Genomic DNA, 12659 nt, shown 5'->3' on the forward strand with positions numbered 1-12659 from the left:
ACAGGGTGTCCTTAACACCTGTGTATTGTTTCTTTTAAATCATGGATCTAACCATGAAATGACATCTCTGGTCCAAGTCAGGCTGGGACACTGATGCATGTTCACCATCCCGTTACCATCTGACTTTCCTTGATGGGAAGATAAATGTTTGCTAAATAAGGGAAAGCATTGCTATACATTATTGTGGGTCAATGTAGATTAACAAATCAAAATAGTCGGACTCTTCGCTTGCATTCATTGGTTTATCGAAATCAAACCGTATCATACATTACACAAAATTATGAAGAACCAAGAATCGGGGGATATTTTTATTTGAACTCTGAAAGGAGTCAATGGGCTTTGCATTCTCAAGCTTGTGCAAAGCTGTTTGTATGCTTTTGAATACAACTTGTATACCGCTTCGTGAATAAAGATTTGGGGGAAATAATTCATTTTTCGAGTTTTCCCGTTTCCTGTCAAGTCCGGGAAAATAACAATGGGGAATGTGTTATATTAAGAATACTTGAGGTGAGAACATCTTTTAAATATAATAGGTTAGCATTAAGGATGTGTTCACATTCTTGGTATATTTCCATGTTTTCTTTCCATTGTCTTTGGATATACTGCTGTTCTTATTTTTTATCCACACAACCCTCTAATCTACATTTAAAGTATTGGAGCAATATAGAAAATATGTTTTTCTATTTTATAAGTGTCCTAATTGCATCATGAGTTGTATTTAGTCTACTGTTATGTAAACATGATAGTAATTACTAAGAAGCTTATCGTAAAAATAATTTTATATTGAAAGATATTTTCCCTCTTAAGTAGGCTAAGTCAAAGAGAAACCCTGCAATGTGAGCAGAGTTGTGTTACTTCTATGAAATGTTTGGCCATCAACAATTATATTAGCCATGCCCAAATAAATACTGTATTGTTAAGTCTATCATTCTTGTGACTTCATTTTGCTTCAGCTGCTGCTGGTAGTCCCTAAAACCAAGAAAAAGACCACGCGAGATCGATCCTTCTCAGCGGTAGCCCCCAGGCTCTGGAACGACCTGCCCCCCCCCTTTTCAAATTGTCGCCCACCCTCCAAACTTTTAAGTCCCGCCTAAAGACCCACCTCTTTTCCCTCGCTTTCGAGTCAGTCTGAGCTATGTTTTATTGATTGTTATGCTTTTATTGTCTGTCCATAGCCTTTATGTAACGTGTATTCATTCTTATGTGTGCCTTTTATCTTTTCTTATTTGATCTATTATTGTAATATTATATTTTATTATAATGTTATGTTTTGTGTGAAGCACTTTGTTAAACCCTCTGTTTTTATTATGTGCTATACAAATAAAGTGGGTTGGATTGGATTTGTAATAGTTGGTATGCCTTTGAAACCAACGGTGCTAGTGAACTGCGAGCGCCGGAACCTCACAGCGGCAGAGAAACTGTGGAGCGCTACACCAATAGCGCCTCTTAAGCGCATAAAGTTGCGCCGCATTTGCGCTTCAATGCCATGCAATCTACCCACACTACCTTTGCGATCGACGTATTGGGCACCCCCGATCTACATGATCAATATACTTACTTTGTAGACGTTAGACAAGTCTTAACGAGGCCCACCTGTTGCACGCTAATTGAACACAGGTGCAAGCATTAGCTGAGGCTGCACCTGCCTTGTTGATTGGCTGCCTGGTGGTAATATGTGCCAGTATTAAAAGGCTTCATTGCCAAGTGCTCTCCACCTGCAGTGAGTTAGATTTTACAGAATGAGAATCCTATGAGCACCTATCACAGCACCTGCTGATGCTCAAATAGTTGCGGCAAAGAAAGTTATCTCATCTCCTCACATTACCAGCAGTCATGTGCAACAGGATGATAGGCAAGAGAAAAGGCGCTGGTGTTTACCTGGCTGCAGCTGTTATTCTGACGTGTTATTTTGCGCAAACTATAGACTGTTATCGTCTGAAGAAAACAGAAAGACGAGAAGGGAGAGAAGAAGCCGATACAACAAATGGGTTCCAAGAGGGGACAATTGTTTTTGGGAGAGCTTTTGAAAAAGGGTCAGGACTTGATTCTCAAGTCACAGACGGGACCAAGAAGTCATCCTCAAACGCTTATGAGGAGGATGAAGGTGCTTATCAAGCAGACGCTGCAGGTAAAAATATTTTGATTACGTATTGAAGGGGTTGTTGTTTTGCTTGAATTGCTTTGCTTCTCTTTAAAGTACAAACTTTTGAAAAAAATAAAATATATATATTATATTTGCCTTCAGGCTGGATGGGCCCAACACAAGTCGCCAGTCCCAAAGACTCGTCATGGAAGAGCATGTCGCCCTCACTGCAGTGTGGTTCGGGCCAGTTGAAGTTCAGAGCGGTGGGATCAGGAATTTCTCAATTTGCGGTAGAACAAGGTAAATCAATAGCCATAATATCCTAAATGTAGACTTGATTTATCTCTACCAATGATATAGACACTGAACCTTTTTATCCCACAGGAAATGCACCTCCAATGCCTCTGTCCCAGGTCCCGTCTACCTGTGGCTACAGCGTGCAGAGGAACTCTCATGCACTTGTCATGTTGGTTCCCTATGATGGCTGCAACATGGTTCAAGAGGTAATGTGAAACTGATTTAAAGAGTGAGGAAGTGAGTCTAAAAATTCGATGGCTAGTGCCGTGAATTTGTATAATTATGAATGGTTTAACGAGAGCCAAAACAATTACATGTTTAATCTGCATCATATTGATCTCAAGCGAAAATGTGTTTTCAGCTTTTCAAATGCGAGTTGTTTTTCGCTTGCTTTCAAATGTACTGATTAACTATGTATTTTGGATGGGGACCGACATTCAAATATGTTGCATCATGATGATCTATTTAGAAAATATAGCATGAGATTCATCTATTGCCTTGTACAGTCGGATTGTAACATTGACAGGTTTGTGTGATTCCTTGCTGTTTCTAATTGTATGTTTTTCTCCCAAAGGGTGGAAGTTATGTACTCCTGATGCGTTGGCAAGGAATTCCAGTCTCTCTCTGGTGTTCCAAACCTGCGGCACCTCCTGCTTCCATAACGACTTCCCCCAATCCCCCTGTAGTTCAGATGCCTCAATTCCATCAGAACCCCCAGATTCCTCAGATGCCTCAGAACCCTCCGATGCCTCAGAACCCTGAATTCCATCAGAAGCCTGAATTCCATCAGAACCCCCAGATTCCTCAGATGCCTCAGATCCCTCATATGCCTCAGATCCCTCATATGCCTCAGATCCCTCATATGCCTCAGAACCCTCATATGCCTCAGAACCCTCATATGCCTCAGAACCCTCATATGCCTCAGAACCCTCATATGCCTCATATGCCTCATATGCCTCAGAACCCTCATATGCCTCATATGCCTCATATGCCTCAGAACCCTCATATGCCTCATATGCCTCAGAACCCTCATATCCCTCAGAACCCTCATATGCCTCATATGCCTCATATGCCTCAGAACCCTCATATGCCTCATATGCCTCAGAACCCTCATATCCCTCAGAACCCTCATATGCCTCAATTCCCTCAGAACCCTCATATGCCTCAATTCCCTCAGAACCCTCAGATGCCTCAGAACCCCCAGATTCCTCAGATGCCTCAGAACCCTCATATGCCTCAGAACCCTCATATGCCTCAGAACCCTCAGAACCCTCATATGCCTCAGAACCCTCATATCCCTCAGAACCCTCATATGCCTCAATTCCCTCAGAACCCTCATATGCCTCAATTCCCTCAGAACCCTCAGATGCCTCAAAACCCTCAGATGCCTCAAAACCCTCAGATGCCTCAATTCCATCAGATGCCTCAGAACCCTCAGATAACTCAATTCCATCAGATGCCTGAATTCCATCAGATGCCTGAATTCCATCAGATGCCTGAATTCCATCAGATGCCTGAATTCCATCAGAAGCCTGAATTCCATCTGAAGCCTGAATTCCATCTGAAGCCTGAATTCCATCAGAAGCCTGAATTCCATCAGATGCCTCAGAACCCTCAGATGCCTCAGAACCTGCATATGCCTCAATTCCCTCATATGCCTCAATTCCCTCAGATGCCTCAGAACCCTCAGAACCCTCAGATGCCTCAGATGCCTCAATACGCTCAGATGCCGTTTCCACAATATATGCCGATGTATCCTCCCTTTAATCCTCTTTATCCAGCTACAAAGCCAAAACCTACTGCGGCAACAACACCAACTACAACTAAACCAAAGGCTAAAAATCCCTCATCGCAGCTTCCACCATCTTTGGCTTACTATCATCTTTACCCTATGATCCCTCCCTATCCCCAATATCCAACCACTCCAGCTACCACTGTGAAACCAGATCCCCCGCCCACTCCGGCACCCCATTCTCCTTTTCATCCCCATGTTCACTTGCCAATACCAATGCTGCCTCCTTTTCCTCCTCCACACTACCTTACTTAAACATTTCTAATAAAAGTTTTGAACAGACGCTTTCCAGTTTTTGCTTTTGTTAACCTTCAACTACTTTATTCTAGGCTCTTCAAGAAGTCTCATTTGGTTTGTGAATGTGTGAACAGTCCATATTGAGAAAATGACATTTAATTTAAACAGAAAAGTTGTGCTGACAAATGAGTAACTTAAAGAGCACTCTTTAAACTCCTACATTTATCAATTCAATTCATGTTTGGAATTTGAAGCGTTGTCATAGTGTGGCTTTGTGTCCACATGGTGGCATCATTGCTCAACCATTTCTTAGTAGATTTTGAACATTTTGTATTCACACTAGCTTTCCTTGTGTGAACAAGCTTTTCAAAGGGTTGTATTTTCAAAAATGTATTTCAGTCAAAGGTAAAGTTCCATCATGTCGTTTCCTAAAATACTTACCACCTGCTGTGTGAGGGACGCTGGCTAAACTCATTACATACACCAACTCTGAAATGGAGCATTTACAACTTTGGGCAGTTCTGCAAAACATTGAACCTTCAGCATTTGTCTCTTTTTGGTTTTGTAAACTGGAGTAAGCATTACTAAATATTTGGTCAAACACTAGGTCATAAGTGTTCAAACTACACATGTAGATTATTTATTATAAAAGTAGCCTTCATACAACTAAAAATGACTTGACAGGTGAGATCCTTAATTATTCAAGTGAAATGTCAATGATAGAAGCAAAACCTTTTATCCTACAGGGTGTCCTTAACACCCGTGTATGGTTTCTTTCAAATCATGGATCTAACCATGAAACGACATCTCTGGTCCAAGTCAGGCTGGGACACTGATGCATGTTCACCATCCCGTTACCATCTGACTTTCCTTGATGGGAAGATAAATATGTTTGCTAAATAAGGGAAAGCATTGCTATACATTATTGTGGGTCAATGTAGATTAACAAATCAAAATAGTCGGACTCTTCGCTTGCATTCATTGGTTTATCGAAATCAAACCGTATCATACATTACACAAAATTATGAAGAACCAAGAATCGGGGGATATTTTTATTTGAACTCTGAAAGGAGTCAATGGGCTTCGCATTCTCAAGCTTGTGCAAAGCTGTTTGTATGCTTTTGAATACAACTTGTATACCGCTTCGTGAATAAAGATTTTGGGGAAATAATTCATTTTTCGAGTTTTCCCGTTTCCTGTCAAGTCCGGGAAAATAACAATGGGGAATGTCTTATATTAAGAATACTTGAGGTGAGAACATCTTTTAAATATAATAGGTTAGCAATTAAGGATGTGTTCTTGGTATATTTCCATGTTTTCTTTCCATTGTCTTTGGATATACTACTGTTCTTATTTTTTATCCACACAACCCTCTAATCTACATTTAAAGTATTGGAGCAATATAGAAAATATGTTTTTCTATTTTATAAGTGTCCTAATTACATCATGAGTTGTATTTAGTCTACTGTTATGTAAACATGATAGTAATTATTAAGAAGCTTATCGTAAAAATAATTTTAAATTGAAAGATATGTTCCCTCTTAAGTAGGCTAAGTCAAAGAGAAACCCTGCAATGTGAGCAGAGTTGTGTTACTTCTATGAAATGTTTGGCCATCAACAATTATATTAGCCATGCCCAAATAAATACTGTATTGTTAAGTCTCTATCATTCTTGTGACTTCACTTTGCTTCAGCTGCGGCTGGTAGTCCCTAAAACCAAGAAAAAGACCACGCGAGATCGATCCTTCTCAGCGGTAGCCCCCAGGCTCTGGAACGACCTGCCCCCCCATTTCAAATTGTCGCCCACCCTCCAAACTTTTAAGTCCCGCCTAAAGACCCACCTCTTTTCCCTCACTTTCGAGTCAGTCTGAGCTATGTTTTATTGATTGTTATGCTTTTATCTTTTCTTATATGTGCCTTTTATCTATTATTGTAATATTATATTTTATTATAATGTTATGTTTGGTGTGAAGCACTTTGTTAAACCCTCTGTTTTTATTATGTGCTATACAAATAAAGTGGGTTGGATTGGATTTGTAATAGTTGGTATGCCTTTGAAACCAACACAACGTCAGAGAATCTGTGGAGCGCTATACCAATAGCGCCTCTTAAGCGCATAAAGTTGCGCCGCATTTGCGCTTCAATGCCATGCAATCTACCCACACTACCTTTGCGATCGACGTATTGGGCACCCCCGATCTACATGATCAATATACTTACTTTGTAGACGTTAGACAAGTCTTAACGAGGCCCACCTGTTGCAAGCTAATTGAACACAGGTGCAAGCATTAGCTGAGGCTGCACCTGCCTTGTTGATTGGCTGCCTGGTGGTAATATGTGCCACTATTAAAAGGCTTCATTGCCAAGTGCTCTCCACCTGCAGTGAGTTAGACTTTACAGAATGAGAATCCTATGAGCACCTATCACAGCTGTAGTGGTTGTCACAGCACCTGCTGATGCTCAAATATTTGTGCCAAAGAAAGTGATCTCATCTCCTCACATTACTAGCAGTCATGTGCAACAGGATGATACGCAAGAGAAAAGGCGCTGGTGTTTACCTGGCTGCAGCTGTTATTCTGACGTGTTATTTTGCGCAAACTATAGACTGTTATCGTCTGAAGAAAACAGAAAGACGAGAAGGGAGAAAAGATGCCGATACAACAAATGGGTTCCAAGAGGGGACAATTGTTTTCGGGAGAACTTTTGAAAAAGGGTCAGGACTTGATTCTCAAGTCACAGACGGGACCAAGAAGTCATCCTCAAACGCTTATGAGGAGGATGAAGGTGCTTATCAAGCAGACGCCTCAGAAGCCTGAATTCCATCAGAAGCCTGAATTCCATCAGAAGCCTGAATTCCATCAGAAGCCTGAATTGCCTCAGAACCCTCAGATGCCTCAGAACCCTCAGATGCCTCAGAACCCTCAGATGCCTCAGAACCCTCAGATGCCTCAGATGCCTCAGAACCCTCAGATGCCTCAATTCCATCTGATGCCTCAGAACCCTCATATGCCTCAGAACCCTCATATGCCTCAGAACCCTCAGATGCCTCAGAACCCTCATATGCCTCAGAACCCTCATATGCCTCAATTCCATCTGATGCCTCAGAACCCTCAGAACCCTCAGATGCCTCAGAACCCTCAGATGCCTCAATTCCATCTGATGCCTCAGAACCCTCATATGCCTCAGAACCCTCATATCCCTCAGAACCCTCATATGCCTCAATTCCCTCAGAACCCTCAGATGCCTCAGAACCCTCAGATGCCTCAGAAGCCTCAGAACCCTCAGATGCCTCAGAAGCCTGAATTCCATCAAAAGCCTGAATTCCCTGAGATGCCTCAAAACCCTCAGATGCCTCAATTCCATCAGATGCCTCAATTCCATCAGATGCCTCAGAACCCTCAGATAACTCAATTCCATCAGATGCCTCAATTCCATCAGATGCCTGAATTCCATCAGAAGCCTCAATTCCATCAGATGCCTGAATTCCATCAGAAGCCTGAATTCCATCAGAAGCCTGAATTCCATCAGAAGCCTGAATTCCATCAGATTCCTGAATTCCATCAGATTCCTGAATTCCATCAGATTCCTGAATTCCATCAGAAGCCTGAATTCCATCAGAAGCCTGAATTCCATCAGATTCCTCAGAACCCTCAGATGCCTCAATTCCATCAGATGCCTCAGATGCCTCAGAACCCTCAGATGCCTCAGAACCCTCAGATGCCTCAGAACCCTCATATGCCTCAGAACCCTCAGATGCCTCAATACGCTCAGATGCCGTTTCCACAATATATGCCGATGTATCCTCCCTTTAATCCTCTTTATCCAGCTACAAAGCCAAAACCTACTGCGGCAACAACACCAACTACAACTAAACCAAAGGCTAAAAATCCCTCATCGCAGCTTCCACCATCTTTGGCTTACTATCATCTTTACCCTATGATCCCTCCCTATCCCCAATATCCAACCACTCCAGCTACCACTGTGAAACCATATCCCCCGCCCACTCCGGCACCCCATTCTCCTTTTCATCCCCATGTTCACTTGCCAATACCAATGCTGCCTCCTTTTCCTCCTCCACACTACCTTACTTAAACATTTCTAATAAAAGTTTTGAACAGACGCTTTCCAGTTTTTGCTTTTGTTAACCTTCAACTACTTTATTCTAGGCTCTTCAAGAAGTCTCATTTGGTTTGTGAATGTGTGAACAGTCCATATTGAGAAAATGACATTTAATTTAAACAGAAAAGTTGTGCTGACAAATTAGTAACTTAAAGAGCACTCTTTAAACTCCTACATTTATCAATTCAATTCATGTTTGGCATTTGAAGCGTTGTCATAGTGTGGCTTTGTGTCCACATGGTGGCATCATTGCTCAACCATTTCTTAGTAGATTTTAAACTGGAACATTTTGTATTCACACTAGCTTTCCTTGTGTGAACAAGCTTCTGTTGGGGGTTGTATTTTCAAAAATGTATTTCTGTCAAAGGTAAAGTTCCATCATGTCGTTTCCTAAAATACTTATCACCTGCTGTGTGAGGGACGCTGGCTAAACTCATTACATACACCAACTCTGAAACGCAGCATTTATAACTTTGGGCAGTTCTGCAAAACATTGAACCTTCAGCATTTGTCTCTTTTTGGTTTTGTAAACTGGAGTAAGCATTACTAAATATTTGGTCAAACACTAGGTCATAAGTGTTCAAACTACACATGTAGATTCTTTATTATAAAAGTAGCCTTCATACAACTAAAAATGACTTAACAGGTGAGATCCTTAATTATTCAAGTGAAATGTCAACAATGATAGAAGCAAAAACTTTTATCCTACAGGGTGTCCTTAACACCTGTGTATTGTTTCTTTCAAATTATGGATCTAACCATGAAACGACATCTCTGGTCCAAGTCAGGTTGGGACACTGATGCATGTTCACCATCCCGTTACCATCTGATTGACTTTCCTTGATGTGAAGATAAATGTTTTCTAAATAAGGTGCTCTCAGCCCTCCCTTCCTCTGATTCGTTCCAACTCCTGCCTCCAAACTCGGCTGCAGAAACTCTCCTCTCTACTCTCTCATCCTCTCTGGACTCTCTGTCCTTTCACATCTCGGCCGGCTCGTCAGTCCCCTCCTGCTCCCTGGCTAAATGACGCACTGCGTGCTAATAGAACCATCCTTTGGGCAGCAGAGCGGAAATGTTGGAAATCCAAACACCATGACGACCTCCTAACCGATCAGGCTCTCCTCTCCTCTTTCTCTGCTTCCATCTCTAAGGCAAAAAGCACTTTCTTTCAAGATAAGATCCAATCTTCCTATTCCAATCCCAAAAAACTATTTTCTATCTTCTCCACCCTCTTGGACCCCCCCAAAGCCCCTCCCCCCTCCTCCCTTCTGTCAAACGACTTTGTTAACCACTTTGAAAAAAAGGTTGATGATATTCGCTCTTCTTTTTCTGACTCACCTTTACTCACCGCTGGGTCACCAGACCCACCTTTCACCCACACACTAACCTCCTTCTCCCCTCTCTCTCCAAGTGAGGTTCTTCCCCTCATTACCTCTGCCCGTCCTACCACCTGTCCTCTGGACCCTATCCCCTCAAACCTCCTTTAGACTATCGCTCCTGATATTCTACCGTTTCTCACCCATTTCATCAACACTTCTCTAACTTCTGGTCACTTTCCAAACAGTCTCAAGGAGGCAAGAGTAAACCTTCTCCTAAAGAAACCCACTCTCAACCCGTCTGATGTTATAAACTACAGGCCTGTCTCTCTCCTCCCGTTCCTGTCTAAAACACTTGAACGCACTGTCTTTAAACAACTCTCCTGTTATCTCCATCAGAACAACCTTCTGGATCCGCACCAGTCTGGTTTCAAGGCAGGTCACTCAACAGAAACTGCTCTCCTTGCTGTCTCTGACGAACTGCACACCGCTAAAGCAGCCTCCCTCTCCTCTGTCATCATCCTTCTGGACCTGTCTGCTGCATTCGACACGGTGAACCATCAGATCCTCCTTCGCACTCTCCAAGAACTTGGAGTTTCAGGCACTGCACTTTCCCTCCTCACCTCATACCTCAAAGACCGCACCTACAGGGTTACTTGGAGAGGGTCCGAGTCCGACCCTTGTCAATTAACTACAGGGGTCCCTCAGGGCTCTGTTCTTGGTCCCCTCCTCTTCTCCTTGTACACAAACTCGCTCGGGTCTGTCATTAGCCCGCATGGTTTTTCATACCACTGCTATGCTGACGACACCCAACTAATTCTGTCCTTTCCCCGCTCAGAGACCCAGGTCGTCGCACGCATCTCTGCTTGCCTAGCAGACATCTCTCGGTGGATGTCTGCTCATCACCTCAAGCTCAACCTTGACAAGACTGAACTGCTTTTCCTTCCAGGAAAAGATTGTCCCAGTCTTGACCTAACAATCAACATCGGCACCTCTGTTGTTTCCCGGACTCAGACTGCAAGGAATCTGGGTGTGACCCTAGATAACAAACTGTCCTTCACTGCAAACATTGCTGCTACAACCCGCTGCTGCAGATACACGCTTTACAACATCAGGAGGATACGTCCCCAGCTGACCCAGAAAGCGACGCAGGTTCTGGTCCAGGCTCTCTTCATCTCACGTCTAGACTACTGCAACCCCCTCCTAGCTGGTCTACCTGCATGTGCCATCCGACCTCTGCAGCTCATCCAGAATGCAGCGGCTCGTCTGGTCTTCAACCTTCCAAAATTCTCCCACACCACGCCGCTCCTCCGCTCCCTTCACTGGCGTCCAGTAACTGCTAGAATCCACTTCAAGACACTGGTACTTGCGTACCATGCTGCGAATGGATCTGGCCCTTCCTACATCCAGGACATGGTTCAACCATACACCCCAGCACGTGCACTCCGCTCTGCATCAGCCAAACAGCTCGCTGCACCCGCACTGCGAGGGGGACCCAAGTTCCCATCAGCAAAAACACGTTGGTTTGCTATCCTGGCTCCAAAATGGTGGAATGAGCTCCCCATTGAAATCAGGACAGCAGAAAGCTTACACATCTTCCGGCGACGACTGAAAACTCATCTCTTTAGACTCCACTTCGAGCGATTGAATTACTAACAAAGCACTTATATACTAATAAAGGGCTGGCTTTTCTAAAGCCAGTTGAGTAGCACTTGAAATGTTTGGCTCTATGAAACCTGATGCACTTATATGATTCTGTTTTCTTCAAGGTTGTATCTTCCTGGTCGAATGCACTTATTGTAAGTCGCTTTGGATAAAAGCGTCAGCTAAATGCAATGTAATGTAATGTAATAAGGGAAAGCATTGTTATACATATTATTGTGGGTCAATGTAGATTAACAAATCAAAATAGTCAGACTGTTCCCTTGCATTCATTGGTTTATCGAAATCAAACCGTATCATACATTACACAAAATTATGAAGAACCAAGAATCCGGGGATATTTTTATTTGAACTCTGAAAGGAGTCAATGGGCTTTGCATTCTCAAGTTTGTGCAAAGCTGTTTGTATACCGCTTCGTGAATAAAGATTTGGGGGAAATAATTCATTTCTCGTTTTTTCCCCTTTCCTGTCAAGTTGGGGAAAATAACAATGGGGAATGTCTTATATTAAGAATACTTGAGGTGAGAACATCTTTTAAATATAATAGGTTAGCAATTGAGGATGTGTTCACATTCTTGGTATATTTCCTTTTTTTCTTTCCATTGTCTTTGGATATAATGCTGTTCTTATTTTTTATCCACACAACCCTCTAATCTACATTTAAAGTATTGGAGCAATATAGAAAAAAAAAAATTCTATTTTATAAGTGTCCTCATTACATCATGAGTTGTATTTAGTCTACTGTTATGTAAACATGATAGTAATTGTTAAGAAGCTTATCGTAAAAATAATTTTATATTGAAAGATATTTTCCGTCTTACGTAGGCTGAAATGTTTGGCCATCAACAATTATATTAGCCATGCCCAAATAAATACTGTATTGTTAAGTCTCTATCATTCTTGTGACTTCACTTTGCTTCAGCTGCGGCTGGTAGTCCCTAAAACCAAGAAAAAGACCAGGGGAGATCGATCCTTCTCAGCGGTAGCCCCCAGGCTCTGGAACGACCTGCCCCCCCATTTCAAATTGTCGCCCACCCTCCAAACTTTTAAGTCCCGCCTAAAGACCCACCTCTTTTCCCTCACTTTCGAGTCAGTCTGAGCTATGTTTTATTGATTGTTATGCTTTTATTGTCTGTCCATAGCCTTTATGTAA

General features: G+C 42.5%; 1 protein-coding gene across 1 annotated transcript; it reads left to right on the plus strand.

The window, feature by feature from the left end:
• Positions 1–1691: 1691 nt before the first annotated feature.
• LOC307046493 (uncharacterized protein) lies at positions 1692–4207 on the plus strand (the record flags this gene model as incomplete). Its single annotated transcript, XM_079692861.1, has 5 exons — positions 1692–2128; positions 2246–2383; positions 2468–2586; positions 2955–3451; positions 4162–4207. Exons 1-5 carry the CDS (start codon positions 1834–1836, stop codon positions 4205–4207), a joined length of 1095 nt encoding a protein of 364 aa, XP_079548987.1. The 5' UTR covers positions 1692–1833.
• Positions 4208–12659: the final 8452 nt, after the last annotated feature.

The sequence above is a fragment of the Notothenia rossii genome (assembly GCF_949606895.1).
Source record: "Notothenia rossii genome assembly, chromosome: 7".
NCBI classification, from domain to species: Eukaryota; Metazoa; Chordata; class Actinopteri; order Perciformes; family Nototheniidae; genus Notothenia; species Notothenia rossii.